The 23,138-nt window shown below is 43.9% G+C and overlaps 6 protein-coding genes across 6 annotated transcripts; 3 read left to right on the top strand and 3 right to left on the bottom strand.

Moving 5' to 3' along the window:
- Positions 1-246: 246 nt before the first annotated feature.
- Positions 247-2,612, bottom strand: LOC4340402 (pollen receptor-like kinase 3). Its single transcript, XM_015787237.2, has one exon. It carries the CDS (start codon positions 2,556-2,558, stop codon positions 477-479), a length of 2,082 nt encoding a protein of 693 aa, XP_015642723.1. The 5' UTR covers positions 2,559-2,612; the 3' UTR covers positions 247-476.
- Positions 2,613-4,020: 1,408 nt separating this feature from the next.
- On the top strand, positions 4,021-8,256 carry LOC9271327 (25.3 kDa vesicle transport protein SEC22-1). Its single transcript, XM_015788988.3, has 6 exons — positions 4,021-4,195; positions 5,561-5,801; positions 6,425-6,585; positions 6,674-6,820; positions 7,109-7,185; positions 7,796-8,256. Exons 2-6 carry the CDS (start codon positions 5,614-5,616, stop codon positions 7,877-7,879), a joined length of 657 nt encoding a protein of 218 aa, XP_015644474.1. The 5' UTR covers positions 4,021-4,195; positions 5,561-5,613; the 3' UTR covers positions 7,880-8,256.
- Positions 8,257-9,986: 1,730 nt separating this feature from the next.
- Positions 9,987-12,557, bottom strand: LOC4340400 (protein GET1). The gene is made up of 7 exons (XM_015786288.3): positions 12,308-12,557; positions 12,020-12,099; positions 11,820-11,890; positions 11,518-11,588; positions 11,341-11,422; positions 10,730-10,779; positions 9,987-10,525 (listed from the first exon to the last, which is right to left on the bottom strand). Exons 1-7 carry the CDS (start codon positions 12,386-12,388, stop codon positions 10,439-10,441), a joined length of 522 nt encoding a protein of 173 aa, XP_015641774.1. The 5' UTR covers positions 12,389-12,557; the 3' UTR covers positions 9,987-10,438.
- Positions 12,558-12,617: 60 nt separating this feature from the next.
- LOC9266408 (uncharacterized) lies at positions 12,618-15,102 on the top strand. The gene is made up of 3 exons (XM_015785930.3): positions 12,618-12,790; positions 14,448-14,569; positions 14,635-15,102. Exons 1-3 carry the CDS (start codon positions 12,646-12,648, stop codon positions 14,956-14,958), a joined length of 591 nt encoding a protein of 196 aa, XP_015641416.1. The 5' UTR covers positions 12,618-12,645; the 3' UTR covers positions 14,959-15,102.
- Positions 15,103-15,864: 762 nt separating this feature from the next.
- On the top strand, positions 15,865-18,329 carry LOC4340398 (uncharacterized protein YML079W). The gene is made up of 3 exons (XM_015786423.3): positions 15,865-16,070; positions 17,593-17,714; positions 17,787-18,329. Exons 1-3 carry the CDS (start codon positions 15,926-15,928, stop codon positions 18,108-18,110), a joined length of 591 nt encoding a protein of 196 aa, XP_015641909.1. The 5' UTR covers positions 15,865-15,925; the 3' UTR covers positions 18,111-18,329.
- A 3,488-nt stretch (positions 18,330-21,817) lies between these two features.
- On the bottom strand, positions 21,818-22,688 carry LOC136357125 (ethylene-responsive transcription factor ERF018-like). The gene has a single exon (XM_066311897.1). It carries the CDS (start codon positions 22,619-22,621, stop codon positions 21,986-21,988), a length of 636 nt encoding a protein of 211 aa, XP_066167994.1. The 5' UTR covers positions 22,622-22,688; the 3' UTR covers positions 21,818-21,985.
- Between the last annotated feature and the right edge of the window lie 450 nt (positions 22,689-23,138).

Below are 23,138 nucleotides of genomic sequence, written 5' to 3'. Positions count from 1 at the left end.
CCGTAGACCTGTGAGTATAGTTTTTGTGGTTGATTTATAGCTCTATAGTGTAACAAATTTGTCGAAAAAGTATAGTGTAACAAATTTGGATTGAACAACTTATGTTTTAGTAAGGGTATCTTTAAACTGTTTTTTTTTTAAAAGTCTTTAAACTGTTTTTAACTTCTCTAAGGAAACGATAACCTAAATCACAAAAATATGACCTCACTAATTGCAAGTTCGGCAATCCATTTTAAACGAGAAAAATTCTGCAAGAATCTGGTTGGATCGATGTGTATTGTTTGATATTTCTGCCTTTGAAAATTGAAATGCTCCTGTGTGTGCGATACTGGACGCAGAAACAGTTTCTTTTCTTCCTGAAGGCTTTAGCTATTGCTGACATAGATAAACAAGAGAAAATTTTGACCCTCGCTTGCCTCGCCGACTTACCAAAAAAAAAAAAAAGTCTCCGGCCAGCCACCTCGCCGCCGGCCGTCTCACGACGAGTAGTCGTTGCTACCTCGCCGGGACGACCGCTCGCCGACGCTTGTGATCCGCTGCATGGACCCGTCTCGCACGTACTGGGCGTGCGACGAGCTTCTGCTGCTCTCGCCACCGGCCGCTTGATGCCTCTCCCTCACCGTCGCCATGGCCGCGGCGACCACCTCCTCCACCCTCGCCGCGGCGACCTTCATGTCCGGCCGCTTGTCGGCGTCCGTCTCGACGCAGTCGACGGCGACGCGCATGAGCCGCGCCATGTCCGGCAGCGCGAACTTCCACGCCGACGTGATGGCCTTGTCGAACAGGTCCCGCTCGTAGCCGTCGGCGATCGCCGACGTCGCCCACATGACGAGGTCCGTGCCGCCCTTGGCGTTCTGGAGGTATAGGGACGGGAACTTGCCGGTGAGGAGCTCGAGGAGGACGATGCCGAGGCAGTAGACGTCGGCCTTGGCGCCGACGGGGTGTCCGGCGGCGCACTCCGGCGCCCGGCGCGCGATCATGGAGTTCGGCGACTGCATGTGGTTGATTAGGCCGGAGTAGCCGAAGTCGACGAGGAGCGGCTCGAAGTCCGGCGCGAGGAGGATGTTCGCCGACTTGAGGTTGCCGTGTGGCACCTCGTGCCCGGCGAGCTCGCCGTGGAGGAACGCCGTGCCGCGCGCGACGCCGACGGCCACCTTGAGCCGCGTCGGCCAGTCCAGCCCCGCGTAGTCCATGCCCCGGTCGCCGTGGAGCACGTAGAGCAAGCTCCCCTTGGGGATGTACTCGTAGACCAGCAGCTTCTCGTCCCTCCGGTAATGGTAGGCCAGCGGCGGCAGCAGGTTGGCGTGGCTCATGGCGCCGAGCCGCTTCATCTCGGCCTCGAACGCGTCCTTGGTGGCGCGGTTCATGTCGCGCGCGCGCTTCACCACCACGGCCACGCCGTTCGCCATCACCGCCTTGTACGCCGACCCGTGCCCGCCGCTGCCGATCACCTCCGCCGCCGCCTTCATCAGGTCGGTCAGCCCGAACACGCCCTTGCAGTTGTTCACGATGACGAGGTCACCGGCGCCGCCGCCCAGCTCGTCCGCCTTCGCGGCCGACGCGGCGCGCCGATGCCCGCGGAGCGACGACCCCGTCCTCTTCCCCAGCCACGACGCGCTCCGCTTCCCCGTCGTCGAGAACTGCTTCACCATGTACACCGGCGGCCTCTCGTCGAGACCGTCGCCGCCGCGGTGGGCGGGGTCGAAGTCGTGGACGCGGCTCGACCGGTTGCAGCACAGGCAAAGCACGAGCGCCACCACGACGACCGAGACGAGCAGCGTGACGAACGCCATGGGCGACCTCTTGGACGAGCTCGCCGCCGCCGCCTGCACACGCTTGCACGGCCGGTCGGAGGTCGGCACGTAGCAGAGGTACTGGTTGCCGCCGAACCTGCCGGCGTCGAACTTCCGGAAAGCCTCCGGGACGACGCCCTCGAGGTCGTTCCAGGAGATGTCGAACACCTTGAGCGCCGGCGGCGGCAGCGGCGGGAGCTCGCCGGAGAAGGCGTTGTGCGCGAGGTGGAGCTCAAGAAGCGACGTGGCCTGCGCGATGGACGCCGGGATGGCGCCGGAGAGCTCGTTGTGATCGAGCCAGAGCTTCTTGAGGTGGCTGAGCTTGGAGAAGAAGTCGTCCGGGAGGACACCGGTGAACTGGTTGTCGGAGAAGAACATGGACTTGATCGACGTCAGCCGGTCGACGGCGGGGAGCGGGCCGGAGAAGTTGTTGCCGGCGAACGACACGGACCGCAGGTTGTGGAAGCCGACGAGCGCGCCGACGTCGACGGTGCCGCCGAGGCGGAGGCCATTGAGGCGGAGGCCGGTGACCTTGCCGCGGGAGCACACGACGCCATGCCACTCGTGCGACCCCGGCGCGCACGGCGACTTGTCGCCGTCCGTGTTGGTGATGAGCCACGACGACAGCGAGGAGGAGTTGGTGAACGACTTCTTCAGCTGCATCAGCGCCTCGGCGTCGGCCATGTTCGTCTGCGCCACCGCCACCACCGCGACGGCGGCGGCGGCGGCGGCGGCGAGGAGGAGGAGGAGGAGAGGCTGCGCCATGGCGCGCGAAGGGACGGGGAGGCCGGCGTGTGGGCGTGTGGGACGCGCGTGCCTAAGTTTGGGGGCGGGGGTATCCTGGGGCTATGTTTCTTCGCCGGCGAGGGAGCGGGCGGCTTTCGCGGGATAGCTTAGACAGCCGAGGATGGCGGGAAGGCAAATTCGCGCGTGTGAGGACGGATTTTGACCAGGACAGTTAATCTTAGAAAAAAATTTTCTAAATGTACATTTTACATGAATTAACTTATTAGATCACCTAACCCTTAAATTATTAATAATAATAGTTCACTTTATTCTTATAATAAATAAAAATATTTTATTTACTCTTTCTAACACCAAATTATATTTTAAACTGAAATTTTTAGATTAAAACATCCTTAAAATGAGAAATCACATTCGCCGTAAAGGATATAAATTTCCACATTAATTATATAAAAGAACTTTAAAAAGCAAATATAATATAAAAAGAACTGAAATTTGAAACAAAAGAAATAAAAAATATTTTAAAAAGTTAATATCGAACCCGGTATGATATTAATTAAAATCCAAAATTAAAAATAAAATAAATTTTGAAATATTAAAAAAAATAAAAATAAGAGTTTAATTAGAAATACAAATTATAAATTACTAAAATTCGAAATGATAAAACAATAAATATTGAAAAAATAGACTACCTGATATACAACACAAAATTCATGCAAACTTAGAGTAAAAATTTTTAAGTTAGAAAGAAAAATTAAAATAAGAGTTCTAGTATGAGTACAATTTAAAAATAACTAAAATTTGGAATAATAAACAAGCAATATTCGAAGCAACAGTATATGAAAAACTCAATACAAGATTAGTTAAAATTCAATGCGAACCCTTTATCATATGACATGCAATAGTGCCCTTGTGTGTGCCGTGACTACTACGAGTACGAGAGTTGTAAGAGTACATAAAACGACCCCCAGAACACGCCGTGAGTGGTCGAGCATGATGGATGACAACGACGGTGCCTCCACTACAGGTCGACACCACCACTACACTTGTTAGGGACGAGTGACGACGCCCCTCTGAGCGGAAACAACATGCGGACGCAAAAGAAAAAAGAATAAAGAGGAAGATATGGAAGAAAAAGATAGGGACTTACACGTGAGTCCTGCCATTTTTTCATGATTGTAATGCCACGTAGGCGCCACATCGGATAAAGATCCGGTCAACATGTCACGTAAGATGAAACCACCGTTCAAACCACCTGAGAAGGTAAATTGATTCGGTTTTCATAGTTGAAGGAACCTCTATACTTTTGCGGTTGAGGGATGTGATTCGCCAAAGGGAGATAGTTGAGGGAGGTAGAACAAACTTATTTCTCCTAGATGATCTCTCATCACTGTCGTGCTGTGGGCCTGGCCCGCCCGTTTGGACACCAATAGGCTAATTTCGTAATTATAATTAGGCAGTACAAGTACTTAACAAGAAAAGTGAAGCTTATCAAAAAAAAAAAGAAAAAAAAGAAGTGAAGAAGACGGAACGGTGGGGCTGTCGAAGCATCCGCGTCCTCCGGGCTCCGGCGACTCCGCGGCCGCGATCTCTTCGGCTCTCCCCGCCGGAGACGGCCACCGCGTCGCCTCCCCCTTCAACCGCCTCGATCCCTTCCTGTACGCTCCGCCTCCCCTCTCCCTTTCTCTACTCCTCTCGTTTCACTGTGGCTCGTCCAGATCCGGCCAGATCTGACGCGGCTCGAATCTATAGTGGCTGCTGCTCGTTGTGATCCGTCCAGCTGGTTGGCCTCACTGTGATCTAGTGAATGCTTTCAAGTATTGCTCGGTCTGTTCGTGTAGTTGAATTGCGTGGATCTCGCGTCATTCTAGATGGTGTTTCCTTTGCTTTTCATTTTTTGTTGATTTTTTTTACATGGGTTGATTATTTGTATCGTAATTTCAGCTATTTTTGGTCTAGTAGTTTGCTCGGGAGAATTGGGTGGTGCTAGTCGCGGAAATTGACTCATCAGACTGTCCTGTTTGCAGAGTTCCGAGTGCTGATTGATGCATTTACTGTCGCTGTGTGCTTGAGAGTAATGGTAATTTGGAGTGGGGTTTGATGCATAGGTCATTTAGTGTCTCATATTATGTCTCATGCATTATGCTTGCCCGAGGTGGCAGTACGAGCACCCAATGTTTGGAAAAATTAGGATTCATTCATCTAGGGGAGTTATCAATGCAGTATAGATAAGGGATTTGAGTGTTCTTGGTATTTGGTGAATTAAGAAGAATAGGATTTGATGTTTTTGTCCCTGCATTTCTGATTTCCCCTGTGCTAGGTTGTGTTTGTGAGCTGCTCTGTGAGGTTTATGTTTAATGGTGGCATTCTGATTCAGAATTGTTTAGATTGAAACTATGGGCTGTTCACTTTGTTGCCACTTTTAACCATACCAAAATTTGACATTACCAAAATTTGGTAAGACTACAAACCAAACACGTACTTATCAATGCTACCCTACCAAATTTTGGTAATTCTAGAAGTTTCCGCTCCTAAAAATTCTACCAAATTTTGATAAGGCAACAAACTAACACAACCAAAATTTGGTAGTGCCAAAATGTGCCGAAGTTTGACAATGCCAAATTTTGGAAGGGTTGAAAGTGGCTACAATCTGAACAGGCCCTATGTATTTCGTACATATGAATTTGGGTCCATGTTATTTTTACTTGCTGTGTAGAATGTGTATTGATATGGATTTGTGCAAAGGATTAGTCATCCTTAATCACTGGAACGTATGTGATTCTAAAATTGCCCTAAGAAATGCGATACTGCAAAATGACATGAAATGCTTCGGTGGTGGTGATGATCTCTTTCCTGGATTTCCTGCAAAAGGACATGAAATTCTTGGGCGGTGGTGCTGGTCTCTTTGCTGGATTTCTTATTTATATGTTGACTAGAAAACTAAGTATCTAATATTATGAAATATATAAAATAACACTTGAAGTTGGAACCACACCTTAATTCACCTTTTTTTCCCCTGGCAGGTTCTTTCGGTATTTTGGTGTAGTTTGCACTGGTTTCTGGATTTCTTGACAAAATGGTGAAGCTGACAATGATAGCACGTGTTACTGATGGCCTTCCACTGGCAGAAGGGTTGGATGATGGACGGGATCAGAAGGACGCTGACTTTTACAAGCAGCAAGCTAAACTTCTATTCAAAAACTTATCAAAGGGGCAACATGAAGCCTCGCGGATGTCAATTGAGACTGGGCCATACTATTTTCAGTATCCTTATGTTCTCTGTGGCTATTTTATTCTGGGTATTGTTCATGACTGTTGAATTTGTTTCTGTTCTTTTGCAGTCCGTGTGATATAGCATATCTGGCTGCTAAATATTGACATCTGAATGTGCACAGTCATTCGGATATTTTTTTTTATCAAGTTCACACGTTGCATCTCATTACATTTCTTTGCTGGTAATGAAGATTTCAAATATGCTGGATAGTTGTATAGCTACACAGGTAAACAAGAAAATGGGTAGGCATTTGATGAATCTATGTGATTGGTCCAAATTATCAATCATGACTGTACAATAGCTAGTCTATATATTCTCTAGTATTTCTCTATTTTCTATAGCATTCACTTAATTTTTAGGATCTTACAACTTGCAAGCACATGGTACTTATTTGATGCTCTTGTTGATCTTGCTATTAATATTTGAGTCCATTTATCATTACTAACTTTAAGATCATAAGCTTATTTAACCTGAGACTTACATCGTGTTCTGTTGAGAAAAGGCAGCACTCAGCACCCAGCTAATGTTGTTCTTGTAATGCATGTTTTAGCTTGTATTGGTTTGCTAAGTTTATTGCAGTGTGATCTTGTTGAACCTTAATTCAAATAAACAGTTACATCATTGAGGGGCGAGTATGCTATCTGACTATGTGTGACCGTTCTTATCCAAAGAAACTCGCATTCCAGTACCTAGAAGATCTGAGAAATGAATTCGAAAGAGTCAACGGCAGTCAAATCGAAACAGCTGCAAGGCCGTATGCGTTTATTAAGTTTGGTATGTTTCTAGAGTTCTCATGCCAGCACTTTTTTCAATTATCTACTCAAGTTCAACTGGTTGATAACGTATTCCTCTTTCTATCTAGACACATTCATTCAGAAGACTAAGAAACTCTATTTGGATACTAGAACCCAGAGGAATCTTGCGAAATTAAATGATGAGCTCTATGAGGTGCATCAAATTATGACTCGTAATGTTCAAGAAGTTCTTGGTGTCGGTGAAAAGCTAGACCGTAAGTTTGCAAATATCTCTTAGTTCTACCTTCACAGTATATGTCCTGATACAATAAACCATCAGATTTCTGTAACATGCATGCCTCAGGCTTACCAGCTTGTCCTTTCAATAGCCTTCAAAAGCTTATTTGCACTAATGTCAACTTACTGCCTTTTGCATTTAACTGGCCTGATTCTGATGTTTTCACTACTAAAGAATTGTGCCCACCTTTACCTTTTCTTTGCACTTCATTGTGTGATAACTGATATTCCGGTTTGACTATTAAAATATTGCTCAATCTTTGCAGAGGTCACTGAAATGTCAACTAGGCTGACTTCTGACACAAGAATCTATGCAGATAAGGCTAAGGATCTCAATCGCCAGGTAATCCATTTACACAATGACATGCACAACTTTTAGCAGATGCATTTGCCTGCTGTGCAGAGCTTTTTTCTATTAGAATTGTTAGAAATATCAGTATTTATATCACTGAAACATCTGATATTATTTATGTGCAGTTAAGCATGTGCTATTCACATTAAGTAGCATACAAGTACGATGATAAAATCGCCTATACTTCCAGGACCTAAATTAATATAGTCACTATAATTCCTTGTTGCCTCCAACATTAGCAAACATTTCCATGAGCTTATTTTTAGAAGCTCCCTTTAGCTAACAAAATGATGTTTGCCAGTAGTGTTTATTACACTATTTACGATCAATTGGTCCGTTTCATTGGATTCTAGGAGCAACCTAACATTATTCCTCACGAGTTCTCTCAACCATTTAAATGAAGCAACCAAATGGCTTTAGCAGCATGCCTGGTCAGAAGTCTTGACTAGTAACGTGGATATCCACATTGGCATTTGCTAGTTTGTATCACAATGTTTGTCGTCATGTTGCCATTAATCTCAACCTGCATTCATCTACATGTTTTACCCACGTTTTTCAGCGTCTCATTTATGGTATGCACAACCCCTTTTTTTCATTTCAGGCCTTGATTCGGAAGTATGCCCCTGTTGCCATTGTGATCGGTGTAGTTTTGATGCTCTTTTGGTTGAAGAACAAGATATGGTAACTGCACTAAACTAAGGAAGCTGGGCCTGCATTACCACACTGGTGCAAGAAAAACCGAAAATTTAGGTAGATTCTGGATCAAGAGATATCAAGAGATGCTTTGGTGACTTGTATCCCGTATCTGCCCATTCAAGCGACTACTTCAGCTGCCTTTCACCCTCCTCCCGACAAGCTATTCAAGCCAATTCGTTGTAGCATACAGTAGACCTTATAACGGAACTCGGACTTGATTTTGTGAACCCTTGGAACCGTATATACAAGAGCTCTGTAGAGTTGAATTTTTTTATATTGGGATGATATTGCATTTTATTTTGCAAACTCATGTAAGAATTCAGGCTGAATATCCTATATTACAATATCTCTGCTGCATGTGACTCATCATCATCTTAAAAATGACTTATAAGAACCGGGCCACCCGGTCTGGTTTTGGAGAATTTTTTTTTCGTTGTAGCCTATTTTTGGTCATTGGCTTATAAACCGCTAATAACATAGATAAAAAAAGCTTTGTAACAAATTATTTTTGGTGCTTTGTTCAGCTGTAGCTTAACCCATGAGAGCCAAAACATTTTTAGGCCAATGTGCCATCTAAAAACCACCTAAACAGTAAGCCTGATGATCAGCTACGTGAAATAGTGATTAGGTCCTTGCCATTGCAACTATCTATTCTTTGCGTTAACTATCGACGAGGTTTTTGTTTTTCTCTCTCTCCCCCTAGAGGCTCTCTCCTTTGTGGAACGCTTTGTTCTACATATTTCTATACCTTTTGTGTTTGGAGGTGATGAGTGCGGTTTCGTTTTCTCCTACAGTTTGATCCACACTTTCACAAAGCAAGATGCCACTCTGGAAAATAGCCGGCTTGTAAGCTGTAATCGCGATTTGCATACACCGCAGGAGCAACACCGAGAGTGAGGATTTCAGCTTCAAGGATTAGAATGTTTTTCTTTACCTCGTAGGATGGATTAGAATTATTTCTACTCCTAATAACCATCATCTCCGTCTTTGATGATCCCACAATTTCCACACAAAAACTCTCATGTATCGCAAAGGCCTAGCTCCCTACGCGAGAAAAGTAAGCCGTGCCGCTCTTATCAGCTGATCATGTAGCAGCAACAACACCCATCATGCATGACACCAATCGGCTGCAACCTGTTTCTACTGCATCTATGGTGTTGTTACGCGGGGTGGTGCGCAGTATGAACTGGTGGTATCGCCAGAACCTAGAAAAGCTTCTCCAGATTATCACCAGCTAAATTTCTCCAGTTGCTTATAATCTAAAGTTCTCCCACACAGGCTCTTACCATGCCTCAACTAGATGCCAATCCTTTCAACGATGTGATCCGATATGTCAAAAGGTTAATTCCCCCCCCCCCCTAAGAAAACCTAAGCCACACTTCTTGTGGCAACCACACTTTGGCTGTGTTGAGTTCACGCTAAAATTGAAAATTTGGTTAAAATTGAAACGATGTGACGGAAAAGTTGGAAGTTTATGCAAGTAGGAAAGTTTGATGTAATGGAAAAAGTTAGAAGTTTGAAGAAAAAATTAGGATCTAAACACGGTGTTTGTAAATGTCGTTTAATTCCAATGGAACATTGACTCAACGGTTTTACTAGGTTACCACACTGAGTAGACCACTGGCCAAATATGAAAATACTAGTATATCATAAGGCCGTAAGCAAACATGGCTGTAAAAAATATGATAGGTGAGTAAAGATGAAGCGCCAGCCTATCAATCTTTGCTCTTAGTCTATATTTTAATTTGCTTATTGGTATAGTCACCACACCACCACAAAATCATCAAATCAACATGCCACACAGGAAAAACCACCCAAGATGTTATTTAGATTGCACGAGAAAGTTAAGGGGTTCAATACCTGATTCAATAGTTCAGGTGCTAAAGTAAAATTTCATGACTTCTCCCTTGAAAATATGAGAGAGAGTTCCTCAAATAAAACTGTGGCCACCCCTATGATATGCTATTTTATATTTCAATCACTCAAAATCTTCTATGAAATCATTAACATAGATAGAAAAAAAGAGAGGGAAACATGGCATCGATAGAGAACATAAGTATAATTGTATAAGAAATTGATTCCATGAGAGGAAAACGAAAAATGAAATCCCAGTAAGATTGATGATGGGCTGTAATCTCATATTCCAACCGACACAACCAGGGTGGAATTTTACACTGCATTACTTAAGCCTTTTGAACTAAGCAATAAGTAAATGCTAAACAAAAGAAATATACCTACTACAACTACAACATACTCTTCTAGATATATCAACTAGGGGCATAGTCGCACCAGTAACTCTTTTAGGAAGTCACAATGTGCCACACAGGCAGCCATGCAGTGTGTGTAAATTTGCAAAATATAAACATGGTTAAAAAAAAGAAACACTATGAGAAGGAGCTGTGGATGCAGATAGGCGCAACAAAATTTTACAGGAAGTGGCATCATAGGAACCATGATGTTGCATAGCTACATGTAGAAAGTCTACAGTTTAAAACTGTAAGAACAAAACTGAAAACCACAGTGAGCAAATCGAACTCTTCAAAAGGAGCTATGGGTGCAGAAATATAGGGGCAAGTTTCTGGCACAATAACTTGCTGACACGAGAGGTTAAAAGTAGCCATGGGATAATTCCAACCTGCACGAGAAGAATGATGAGTTAGAATAGGTGGAAACTTTCAATCTTGAAAAATATTCAGAGCTTAGTTAGGAAATTGTAAAAATGTTATTCAACTATGTTAGTAATTTACTAGGGTATCTGGGAGCAACACTAAGTAGAGGGTTTTAAATAAGATACCACCATGCCTTATTTTGAATAGTGCCTAAAACTACATGTGCTTACCACAACACGGCCTGTGGCAGCATCAACACCTCTCCAGGAAAACATCCGTCCTGTCAATCACTTAAAACCATTAACTTACTGGTTAACTAAAGCAAGAAGGAAAAAAACCTAGCTGATGTCACCACACCATATCTACAAGTCAAATACACCACATAAAAATTTGGGGAAAATGAAGGATTTTAGGTTTGTCACTCTATAATAATCATTCACATTGGGGATCTGAGAATATGTGGCAAGTTATATCAGTTTCTCTAAGCATTCTCAGTGAAAAAACAGTCCCTGCTTGGTCAAACAATTGGCATATGGTTATTCTGATTAGTAAAAGAATAACTATCGTATTTTGCAATGCACACTAGATTCAGAACTCAGAAGCATGCATTATGTTGTGGCCTTATGGGAAGGGGAAAACAGAGCCGTTTTCCTAAGGTGTATTCATGTTTTTTAACAGAAACTTCTTATCCAGCAAATGCCATTATTACAAAGTAAGTACCACATTTTCCTGGCAGATAAATGTTGAAGTGCATAGCATACAACATGATGAGCAAACATTAGGTAACCAGCAAGGCTTTGTAACAAGCTAATCAGTAATAAATGGAAAGGAATTAACATACCAAAAGGTTGCAGAAGATGTTTGGGAACAGTAGTTACAGGAGCACTCCAAAACCACAGAATGAGCAAGCCGTAGATTAGAACCTATCACCAAATGGATTCGATGAGACAATGTTGAAAGTATATACATTACAAATATAAATAAACGAGAAAAAAAAACAAAGTTCATCATGAAGCACCTTGGAAAACAACATAACTCGTCCGTATTGGTTGTATAAAGACTGCTTCCCTTTGATGTCCTGCTGTTGCACTGTATGGACATAAGAAAAGAGTATTTCAATGCAGGTGATTGTACTTAATGCACCTTCGGACATATCTTATAGCAACTATTGAAATACTATTTGGTATCAACATTGATAGGCTTTTCTTTGCTCAAAAACTATCAGTCTGTGCTTCAAGGATTAGGCGACATGGGAGCAAAGATTTCTATGGTGCTACAGCAGGCAAAACACAGGAACAAACGAACCAATTCAACTCATACATTTTGCCAGTTCCTTTTCTTTAGCAGCAGCCAGCCGCTTGAGTTTTGCGGCTTGTGCAAACGTTGAGGGCCTGCACCACAAGCAGCTCAAGAATCAGATAAAGGGGAAAACTAAAGAAAAAGTCTCAAGAACAATTACACCGGAGTCACTGAATCCTAGGGTTGAGATGAGGGGAAGAGCAAACAAACGAATTGCATACGTGGATAGTGCACTAGCCTCCTTGAGAATCTGCGTGATTTCTAGCCGTAGCTTGAGCTGGTCATCAGTAATCGATCCCCTCTGCAAAATCGACAGATCAGGAGCGACGCAATTAACAAGACACGATCCACATTGCAAGCATGTCCACTAATCAAGTAATCAACATCTTCCCTTCCCCCGAACAATCTATAAACCCCTTCCGCCCTAGAGAACAAGATCAATCCATCGATGCGGAAGCGGGGAAAAAAAAAGAGAGGGAGGGAGAGCGCGCGCTTTCCCTGGCGCTGACCTTCTTGACGAGATCGAGGACTTGGTCGAGCATCTGCAGCGCCGAGACGAGGAGGAACACGAAGGTCGCCGCCAAGGACATGGTCGCCGGCGGGGGGCGGGCGGCGCGGCGCGGCGCGGCGGCGCGGCGTGTCGTGGCGTGGCGTGGCGCGGTGGTGGTCGGGTTGGATTTGTGTTGGTCTCGGCTCGAGCCGGGTTTACCCGTTCGTGGACGAATCCTGACCGTTGGTTTCTGGCGCAGCGGCGCGGATGGACGGCCCCGATGAGTCCGAAGAATCTATATAGGAGGCGGAGCAGGAGAGAGAGAGAGAGAGAGAAGAAGAAGAAGAAGAAGAATCCATGGCGGCCACGAGCTCGGAGAAGAAGACGGCGGCGGAGGTCGTCGCCATGCTGGATCTGCAGCGCCACCCCGATGGCGGGTTCATCCTGGAGACCTTCCGCGACCCCTCCATCTCCCTCCCCAAGTCCGCCCTCCCTCCCCGCTGTAAGCTTGGCCATTTTCATCGGGTTGCTTGATCTCGCGTTGGATTGTGGATTGCTTCAATTAGAGGTCATTTCCACTTACAGATAGCTGTAATCGATGATTTCGGGTCCGGATACTGTGCTGATTATTGCGATTGGAGATATATTATAATGTAGTTCAGAAATCAGTGTGAGTTCATGATTCTACGGCAATATGCTCGTCAAGATCATCCTAGTTGTTTAATTGTTGTGTCTTTTGATCCTACTTTTTTGAAATAAACTGGAGTAATTATAATCTACTGAAGACACAGAAAAAGAAAAGGACTGTTTTCTTTGGGCACGAAATTCTGGTAATTAAAAAGTATTAGTAGAATCTGAGGCAGTAGGTGTTCTACACTCAGAGAGTCAAGGTTCCCCAAACTAGTCAAGAAGTGCAAACTATTGTTATTTCCTGGCAGTTTTCTTTTGTGTAGAAAATTCCTAAATAATGAAGTCTGACTTCTTATACTTTTTAGCAAAATCCAGGGGTATTTGGCATTATATGGCTCATTCTATGTGTTAGTACAATAATAACAGTAAGAACAACATGAATGAGATTCGAATTCTGTGTATATCCTGCCTACACTGGATTGTTATAATCGATCAGATTTTGTAGCTCCTAAACTAGATGATTTAATTTCTGATAAAAAAGCTTCATGAGTTAATAAAGGGTCAAACATTAGTACTCCAAACATTACTGCTAGGTTCTGAGCTTGCGGCCAGATGTATGTTCTGGATCGTGTATACTCTGGAGTCTTGACATGTCTACTAACTGTCCATCAATAAACTTGTGATGAGATAATAATTTCTCGCGCTCCTTGACTGCTTCCTTTCTCTTGTAAAGTAAATGTTAGCTCTTGTAACTAAGCGTATTTGACTGCTGATGCGTGCAATTTTTGACTTGGCAAAATTGGCCTAGCTGCATTTTTTCCCCCTGACCAAGGGGCAACTATCGCTGTCTCTCCTTTTGTGAAGGATACACAGCAAGAGTCTGGTCAGTAGTATATCCTGGTTTTTACATCTAGGAAGACTCAAAAAAGGGCATATCTGTAACTCACAGGCCATAGGAGTATTTGTTCAGAAGTATTATCAACATGACTTTGATTTGTCGTTACTTTTACATCATTATATTTGATTAGTGCAAATTTGGTCCTTTGATGCTATACACAACTCTTTCTCTTGCTAACTGTGCTTAGTCAATATTGGGTGCTGAGTCTTTAACTTCTCATTTATCCTAAAAAAAACACTTCTAAATTTGGGGTTTTCACATATCAGATTAGCACACCATTGAGCATGAGCCTGACAAACTTCATTTACTGTAACACACAGACCAGAGATGGTTCATAATTAACAGACTCAGTCCCATGATAGTATAAAATATCTTAGAGCATATTCTTTTTTTCTTTCTTTTGAATTGCAGGCAAAAGCTTTGACCACTTTTAGAGGTTATTCATCAATGCATTGTGTGGTGCCGCCCACTGTTAACTCCCTAGTTAACCGTCATAAGAGTAGAGTCTGCTTAACATTTTAGATTACCACATAATGTTAACTCCAATTTCAGTTCCTGTGAGCTACTATAGATTTATAAATAAAAATAACACATTATCTCTAATTCTGTCAATGTGTTTCATTCCTTGTAGATAAGGTAGACCGTGCTGTGAGCAATGCCATATATTTCCTGCTACCTGCTGGAGAGATCGTTAAGTTGCATCGCATCCCTTGTGCTGAGACCTGGCACTACTACATGGGGGAACCTCTCACGGTCAGCAAATTTTAACATAAATATCAAATTAACATAACTTCTTGACTAACCCCATTTTTTTTCAGGTATTTGAAGTGCATGACGATGGACAATTCAAGATGACAGTTGTTGGACCTGATCTACGGCATGGCCAAAAGCCACAATACACAGTTCCTCCAAATGTTTGGTTTGGCGCCTTCTTGACCTGCGACATCGAGTCCTTCACCGAAGATGGAAGTGTGTTTGTCAAAACGCCTGGAAGAGACTCTGAGCTGCACTACTCTTTCGTCGGTGTAACCTGTGCTCCAGCATTCCAGATTGAAGACGACGAAATGGCAACACGGGAGAGCATGAAAGCTTTGGCTCCTAAAGCAGAAGCTTTCATCAACTACCTTGTGCCTTCAGACTGAGTTTTATTCCACTCCAAGTAGCTCGCTCTACGTAATGAACTGTATGTACCAAGCTACTGATGTTTGCAGGGCAGAAACCCTGAGGCCTGAAGCTTGCATGTATCATCACTGACCAGTTAGTAGTATTTAGTATTGGTTTGGTGACATAGTTTCTCACTATTTTTTCGGAAATATTCAGTTTGTTTCTCCTGGCAGAACCACTTTTCTTCTCAAGGCCTATTCTCATCTGTCCCATTCTTCTCTCTGCTCCCAAATGTATCCTCTTTGGTAATCAACCTCTAATATTGCCCTAAGTCTCTGTTCTTAGCCCAATTTCTCTGCTCCCTCATTTGTTGTCTAAAAACCCAAAGCAAAAACCAAAATTTAAAATTTAAAACTAGATTTTAAGATATTTTCAACTTTTTTAGCCGCTAATAAACTGTCATGGCTTATAATCAGTTCAGAGCAACCGATGAGACCCTTTGTGCAGTTAGCAAAGGATAAAAGCACGAGTACCACTTACAGAAACAAGATCTTCGGTTTAGTTGGCGAAATGTTTTGGTCGTCACATCGGATATACAAACACACATTTGAAGTATTAAACGTAGTCTAATAACAAAACAAATTACAGATTTTGCCAGAAAACTGCGAGATGAATTTATTAAGCCTAATTAATATGTCATTAGTAAATTTTTAATGTAGCACCACGTTATCAAATCATGGCGTAATTAGGTTTAAAAAATTCGTCTCGTAATTTACACGTAATTTGTGCAATTGTTTTTTCCTACATTTAATACTCTATACATATGTCCAAATATAGCATTCTATGTGACAGCGTGAAAAAATTTATTTTGGGAACTAAACAAGGCCATATTTGGTGATCGACGGTCGAGATGAACCCAGCTGGAGAAGGGAAACACCTGATTCGAAGAATCTAGAAGCGGCTGGAAGCCTCGGACAGAAGGCGGAGCAGAGGAGAGAAGAATCCATGGCGCTCACGAGCGTGGAGAAGAAGACGGCGGCGGAGATCGTCGCCATGCTGGATCTGCAGCGCCACCCCGACGGCGGCTTCTACCTGGAGACCTTCCGCGACCCCTCCATCTCCCTCCCCAAGTCCGCGCTCCCTCCACGCTGTAAGCTTTTGGTTCTTCCACCACTGCAGCTTCAAGTTTTTTTTCCCCTGGTTTATTGATGATGTCGCGTTGGTGGAGTAGTGATTTCTTCAATTAGATATCATTTCCACTGACAAATAACTGTGAATTCTTGTCCTCGGTGTTTAGTTCGATTTATTCCAGGAAACAGCAGCGTGAGTGCATTTGCTCATTAAGATCTTCTTAGTGGTGTTGTGCGTTATGATCCATTTTCGGAGACAAAGAACTAATGATAATCTACTGAAGACAAAATTGTAGGTTTTGAGTTCCCCCAAACTATTCAAGATGCACAACTTGCTATTCCTGGTTGTTTTCTTGCCTGGAATGTTGCTAAATAATGTAATAGAGTGCGTATTTTAGCAAAATTCAGGGGTACTTGGCTTTATAAGGCCCATTCGGTGTATTAGTACAATAATACTCCCTCTGTTTCACAATGTAAGTCATTCTAGCACATAAATATGAATGTGGGAAATGCTAGAATGACTTACATTGTGAAACGGAGGAAGTAGTAAGGTTACAACATGAACAAGATATGAACTCTGTGTATGATGTCTACACTGGATGACTACAAAAATATTGTTCAGGTTTTGTAGCGTTTAGACTAGATGATTTAATTTCTGATTAAAAAAATGCATGATTAATTTTAAAAAAAGGGCCAAACATTAGTACTCCAAACATTACTGTTTGTTTCTGAACTTATAGCGATGTTCTGAATCATGCTGTACTCTGGACATCTCTACTGACTGTCCATCGATAAACTTGCGACGAGAGGATCATTTCTTGAGCTTTTTTACTGCTGCAGTTTCTTTGTGAAGAACTGGTTCCTACATCGAAGGAGATTCAGAAGGGCAGAGGTGTCACAGCCATGCTGAAATGTTTTGCATAAGAGAATACTTGTTCGGAAGTATTACTAACATGAAATTGATTGGTCATTACTGCTACATCATGATTTTGTTGTTTTGTGTTAATGAGGCACAATGTGATCATGGACTCAACTAGCAACTTAGCACAACTTAAATTGGTACAAGTTGGTCCATTGATGTTGTACGCAAGGCTCTCTTACTAGCTGTGCCTAGCAATAGCGGGAAGCTAGGTGCTAGTTTTTTTTTTTTTGACGGTTAAGCTGGGCGCTAGTTCTTCTTTAACTTGTTTGGCACACTACAATTTAGCACACTGATGATGAGCATGACCACCTTCAGTTCCTGTAACACACACCACCAGAGAGGCTGAGTAGCTGACAGAGCGACACCCTCACACATGACAATATACTCTTTCTTATATTGATTTTTTAAGTTCAGGCAAAAGCTTTGACTATTCTTAGAGCATGCTCATTTCATCTGCTGTAAACTAACCTAGTTAACCATAGTCTGCTTACCCTTTTAGAGTATCACATAATGCAAACACTAATTTCAATATGTGTAAGTTACTATAGATTTATACTTGAAATAGCACATTATTGCAATAGCGTTTTCACTAATTTGTTATTATGTTTTATTCCTTCTAGATAAGGTAGACCGTTCTGGGAGCAGTGCCATCTATTTCCTGCTGCCTGCTGGAGAGATTGCTAAGTTGCACCGCATCCCTTGTGCTGAGACCTGGCACTACTACATGGGGGAACCTCTCACGGTCTGCAAATTAGCATAAATATCAAATGGCTTGCGCTCTTCAGTAACTTCCTGACTAGCCCAATGTTTTCAGGTATTTGAGGTCCATGACGATGGACAGATCAAGATGACAGTCGTTGGACCTGATCTACGGCATGGCCAAAGGCCACAATACACAGTCCCTCCAAATGTTTGGTTTGGCGCCTTCTTGACCTGCGACATTGAGTCCTTCACCGAAGATGGAAGTGTATTTGTCAAAACGCCAGGAAGAGACCCTGAACTTCACTACTCTTTCGTCGGTGTAACCTGTGCTCCAGCATTCCAGTTTGAGGACAACGAAATGGCAACACGGGAGACCATGAAGACACTTGCTCCTAAAGCCGAAGCTTTCATCAACTACCTTGTTCCTTCAGACTGAGTCTGAAACCATCACTCCAAGTAGCTTGCTCTTCGTGATGAACTTTATGTACCAAGCTACTGATTCAGTACTGATGTTTACTGCTTGATCTGAGATCTGTTCAGGACTCGCAATGCAGAAATCATGAGGCCTGAACCTTGCATATATCATCACTGTATCAAACTGGTTGTTTGGTTACATAGTTTTGACTCTTTTTATGAAATATTGTGATTGCTGACATGCCTTGCAGTTTCTCCAGGTAGCATCAGTCCTTTCTTCTTCAGTGTCTCCTGCTTCTGTCTTCTCCCAATTGTATCCTATTCAGTAATCACCCTCTAATATTAACCTAATTCTCTGTTCTTAGCCCCATTTATCTGCTACTTCCTCCGTTTCACAATGTAAGTTATTCTATCATTTTACACATTCATATTGATGTTAATGAATGTCTAGATTCATTAATATCAATATGAATGTGAGAAATGCTAGAATGACTTATATTGTGAAACGGAGGGAGTGTGTGCTATCTCCATTTTCTCCAAAACTCCTTTATGTCTTTGGCTACATTTGTTTAAATCATATCACTCTGATGCTGTAGCGAATCGTTCAGGTTGTTGGAGTGTATAAAGTGAATTGCCCGCCTTTCCCTATCAATTTAGGCTTTTAGGTGCAACTGGCTGGTGCATGCAACTTAATACAGCAAACCACCATCGATAGTATGAGTGGTTTGTTTTTTTCTTTTTTTATGTAAGGTCGGAATTAATTTCATTAAGCAAACCAACATCGATAAGCAACTGTTGTTTGACCGCGTATCAGATTATCTCCAGAATCAAGCAGAGAGGGATACTTGGCTGGCCGCATGCATGCAGCCGCGTGCCTATCCTTGTTCCGGCGAAGGTCTCTCTCATCGGCATCCAGGCGGCGGCTGCGACCAAAAATCGGCTATAATTGCAAGGGATCGTGTAGTCTCGTACCACAGGCTCGCATCCTACAAGGACCACATTAGAGATCTTCTACTCTACTCCCTCCGTCGTATAATACAAGGGATTTTGATTTTTTGCTTGCACTGTTTGACTACTCGTTTTATTAAAAAAATTTAAAATTATTATTTATTCTTTTTTGACTTACTTTATTATCCAAAGTACTTTAAGCATAACTTTTCGTTTTTTATATTTGCACAAAATTTTTTAATAAGACGAGTGGTCACACAGTGCAAGCAAAAACTCAAAATCCCTTATATTATGAGACAGAGGGAGTAGTACCGAGTAGTAATAATTTTCTGCAGCATATTGACACAGACAACTAATAAGATTTTCTTTCTAGAAAAAGAACGAAAGAGAATATCCACCTTTATTAATCACAATAATTAGTAATTAATTAACACATTAGATTGTTAATTAATAATTAACCTGTTAAGGTTAGTGTTTGTTAGTTATAATTAATCTATTTTTGTTGTTAATTAGTATAGAATATACCAAGATTAATAGTTATTAACTTATTATTATTATTATTATTATTATTATTATTATTATTATTATTATTATTATTATTATTATTAATTAATTAATTAATTAATTAATTAATTAATAGTTATTGTTCCATGCATTCTCATCCATCTAACCAAACATGAAATTGGATGACCATTTCCACCCAACTAAACAAAAAGTAAGATCACCGTAGCCCTATGGGATAAGTCCATTTTTCACACCTTAATTCTTACCTTCGTCAAAATTTCACCCTCAAACTCTAAAACTGAGTATTTAACATCCTTCAACTATCAAAATCGTTCAATTTACTCCCTTGTTTCAGATCAGGCGGTTTTGACCTACGTGGCAACTGACATGGCAGTCTGATTAGGGAAAAAATATTAAAAAACCGTGGGCTCAATATGTCAGTCAAAGTTTTTTCCTCTTCCTGCCCTCCTGTCTCGATCTTTACTCTCCTCCCCCCCTCTTTGCGACGGTGATGCATAGCCCCGACGCCACCGAGACCTCCCTGTGCTGTGGAGTGCCACCACGCGCCGAGCCCCTCAAACTCTAAAAGTGAGTATTTAACACCCTTCAACTATCAAAATCGCTCAATTTACTCCCTTGTTTCAGATCAGGCGGTTTTGACCTACGTGGCAACTGACATGGCAGTCTGATTAGCGAAAAAATATTAAAAAACTGTGGGCCCAATATGTCAGTCAAAGTTTTTTCCTCTTCCTGCCCTCCTGTCTTGATCTTTACTCTCCCTCCCCTCTTTGCGACGGTGATGCATAGCCCCGACTCCACCGAGTCCTCCCTGTGTTGTGGAGTGCCACCGCGCGCCGAGCTCCTCCCCAAGGGTCGCCAGCTCGCCGTTGTCGGAATCCTTGCTATGGAGCACTGCCAGCTTCCCTCGAGGGTCGCCAGCTCGCTGCCTGAAGAATCCTCACGAGAAAGGGACCTGAACAACGATGATGCTGGGAAAGGCCAGACACCACAGGGACTCTATGCAGTGCTTCCTTCCCCGCGCTGCCACCTCCTCGAGCACCACTGCTCCTCCCGCTCATGGGACCCGTCTCCAAGACCAAGGACAGTAAGGTCGGGGAGCACGTTTGACAGAGGCAGTGGCAGAGCTGTAGCTTGAGGCGGGGTGGAGACAGAGCTCGAGCTTGCTAGCCGGCCTGAGCAAGGAAGAGGTGCTTTGGGAGGCGATGAGGAGGTAGATCTCGACCCTAACCTCGTCATCCTCACAGACACATAGAGGAGGATGCACCGCCGCTATTCACTCATATCGCCACCGATGATGTGGAGGCGCAAGGGCTGCCTCGTGGAGGTGGAGGTGGATGTTGAGTTCACAAGGTGGTGGTAATGAAGGAGTTGTACATGAGGCAGATCGGATCCAGGGTCAACAACTAAGCGAAGGTGACGTAGGGGCTCGATGAGATGGCAGCAATTAATGGAGGAGCTCGTCGAGACAACGACACTTGGGGACATGAAGCTCGGTGGAGGGGCTTATTGCAGCGCTAGAGCTCAACCTTGCCTACGCTGACTCTGCAGAAGCATGCTGCTTGGATCTCAAGGAGCGGTGAGCTCCCAAACAGAGTTATGAGGTGTCGGCGACGGGCTTGGGTAGATGAGGTTGATTGACGAAGGCATCCTTTAGGGGCTTGGGGAGCCTAGTGGTGGCAGCGACTGGTGGGTGTATTTGATAGGCAACTTGCATTGAGAAAGAAAGCTATGGAAGAAGATGAGTTGTACTGACAAGTGGGTCCCACTATTTTTCATATTTTTTTTGCTGACCGTCCTGCCATGTAGGCAAAAACCCGCCCCACTTTGTTAGGGGGGGGGGGGGTAAAGCGTCCGATATTAATAGTTGGTGAGTGTTATTTATTCGGTTTTGCAGTTTGGGGTATGTTCTAGACAAAGACAAAAGTTGAGAGGGTGTAATGTGGACTCATCCCTATCTCTACTATGGATAGCAATATTCTATTATATGTTAGCCATGAACCGAACGTACCCTAAACTTTTCGATACTTCTCATGCGTGTGTTATTTGCAAGACAAGGGGATTTGGTACCTGCACATTGGCTCTTAATTACTAGTATTTTTTTGAACTTTTTAGATAACGTATATATATCCATAAACACCGTGATTCGACTTCTGATGGTTTTCAATATAGTGCTTCCTCACTCGGACATCCACCTAAGTGGAAAATAAGTGGACATCGGAAAAAAAAAACACTCTCTGGCCGTAGATGCCCGAAGCATGCATGTACAAACACATACATACAAGAGCCATCTCTCTCTTCAAAAAGAAAAACAAAACAAAAACAAAAGCATCTCTCTCACATGAGCTGGTGGTTGTTATCTCTCCAAAATTCGAGCAGCTGCAGAAATGCATGCATGCAAGAAATTAATCTATATATCGATTTCAGCTAGGCATCGAAGCTCCAACGACATGTAGTAGCTAATTCGTCATCCTCACCGTCGGCTTCTGCTGCCGGTGCTGTCACCGGCCACATCGCCTGGCTTCCGGCTGTCGCCGTCGGTGAGTACATAGGTGGTGGGTTTGCCATGAACTGCGACCAGTCCAAGCTCCCAGCCGCCACCTGCACCGGCGGCGGCGCCGCATTTCCCCTCACCACGCCGTCGGACTCCTCGGTCGCGACCTGAGCTGGAACAACAATGTCGGCCGGCGCCGCTTCGGCCGACGGCCGGTTGGCATGCGACACAGCGAAGGCATACACCTCACGCAGATCGCCGGTGCGGGCGGCGGTAGGCGGCGGCGGGGACTCGGGGAAGTTGAGCCCGGCAATGGCTTGGACGCCGCGGAGGCAGATGAACGCGGCGTCGAACGCCCGCGCCGCCTTCTCCGGCGTGTCGTAGGATCCCAGCCATATCCTCTCGCAGCTGCTGGGCAGACGGATCTCCGCCGCCCACTTCCCCCACTGACGCAGCCGCACGCCCTTGTATTTCCTCCTCTCCGCCGCCGCCTGCGCCGCGCTGCCGCCGTCCGCCGCCGCCGCCGCGCTCTTCTGCATGAAAGACACTGGCTCCATCGGTGAGCTCATGATCTCGAGTGAGTGAGTACTGAGTAGTGAGTGATCGATCGAGCAGAGAAGTGATCTAGCTCGAACTGAAATGCCGCCGCCGCCGCATGCATTTATATAGGAGGTAGGGTGACGCGCGGACTACCGCGTCGGACAGTGACGTGTCATTGGAAACTGAGGGTGAGGCTACGTACCGCGTAACTAGCTCTGCAGCTGCCAACTGGGCCCGCGACGAGAGCAGCGCAAGAGATAATTAATGACGTTAGAAGAAGCTTCCACTGACTGGTCAACACTCCGATCAAAAGCCGTATTTTGGATTTTTGCTCATCGCATCGCAGCAACATGTTACGGCTGTGTTCGGCACCCAGTGTTGGGAAAGACATAGGCTGCGTACGAAAAATGGAACGATCCATTAGCACGTGATTAATTAAGTATTAGTTAATTTTTTTAAAAGATGGATTAATATGATTTTTTAAGCAACTTTCGTATAGCATCTTTTTGCAAAAACGTACCGTTTAGCAGTTTAAAAAACGTGCGC

Source organism: Oryza sativa, chromosome 6 (genome assembly GCF_034140825.1).
Source record: "Oryza sativa Japonica Group chromosome 6, ASM3414082v1".
Lineage (NCBI taxonomy): Eukaryota > Viridiplantae > Streptophyta > Magnoliopsida > Poales > Poaceae > Oryza > Oryza sativa.
The sequence above is the reverse complement of the archived record's forward strand: the minus strand, read 5'-3'. Positions and strand labels throughout refer to the sequence as shown.

Coding starts and splice junctions, on each gene's coding strand:
- LOC4340402 (XM_015787237.2), bottom strand. CDS start 2,558: ATGGCGCAGCCTCTCCTCCTCCTCCTCCTCGCCGCCGCCGCCGCCGCC.
- LOC9271327 (XM_015788988.3), top strand. CDS start 5,614: ATGGTGAAGCTGACAATGATAGCACGTGTTACTGATGGCCTTCCACTG. Junction 5,802..6,424: donor ACTGGGCCATACTATTTTCA/GTATCCTTATGT, acceptor TCAAATAAACAG/TTACATCATTGAGGGGCGAG. Junction 6,821..7,108: donor TGTCGGTGAAAAGCTAGACC/GTAAGTTTGCAA, acceptor CAATCTTTGCAG/AGGTCACTGAAATGTCAACT.
- LOC4340400 (XM_015786288.3), bottom strand. CDS start 12,388: ATGTCCTTGGCGGCGACCTTCGTGTTCCTCCTCGTCTCGGCGCTGCAG. Junction 12,100..12,307: donor TCCTCGATCTCGTCAAGAAG/GTCAGCGCCAGG, acceptor TCGATTTTGCAG/AGGGGATCGATTACTGATGA. Junction 10,526..10,729: donor CTGCCACAGGCCGTGTTGTG/GTAAGCACATGT, acceptor CTTCTCGTGCAG/GTTGGAATTATCCCATGGCT.
- LOC9266408 (XM_015785930.3), top strand. CDS start 12,646: ATGGCGGCCACGAGCTCGGAGAAGAAGACGGCGGCGGAGGTCGTCGCC. Junction 12,791..14,447: donor GTCCGCCCTCCCTCCCCGCT/GTAAGCTTGGCC, acceptor CATTCCTTGTAG/ATAAGGTAGACCGTGCTGTG. Junction 14,570..14,634: donor ACATGGGGGAACCTCTCACG/GTCAGCAAATTT, acceptor ATTTTTTTTCAG/GTATTTGAAGTGCATGACGA.
- LOC4340398 (XM_015786423.3), top strand. CDS start 15,926: ATGGCGCTCACGAGCGTGGAGAAGAAGACGGCGGCGGAGATCGTCGCC. Junction 16,071..17,592: donor GTCCGCGCTCCCTCCACGCT/GTAAGCTTTTGG, acceptor TATTCCTTCTAG/ATAAGGTAGACCGTTCTGGG. Junction 17,715..17,786: donor ACATGGGGGAACCTCTCACG/GTCTGCAAATTA, acceptor CAATGTTTTCAG/GTATTTGAGGTCCATGACGA.
- LOC136357125 (XM_066311897.1), bottom strand. CDS start 22,621: ATGAGCTCACCGATGGAGCCAGTGTCTTTCATGCAGAAGAGCGCGGCG.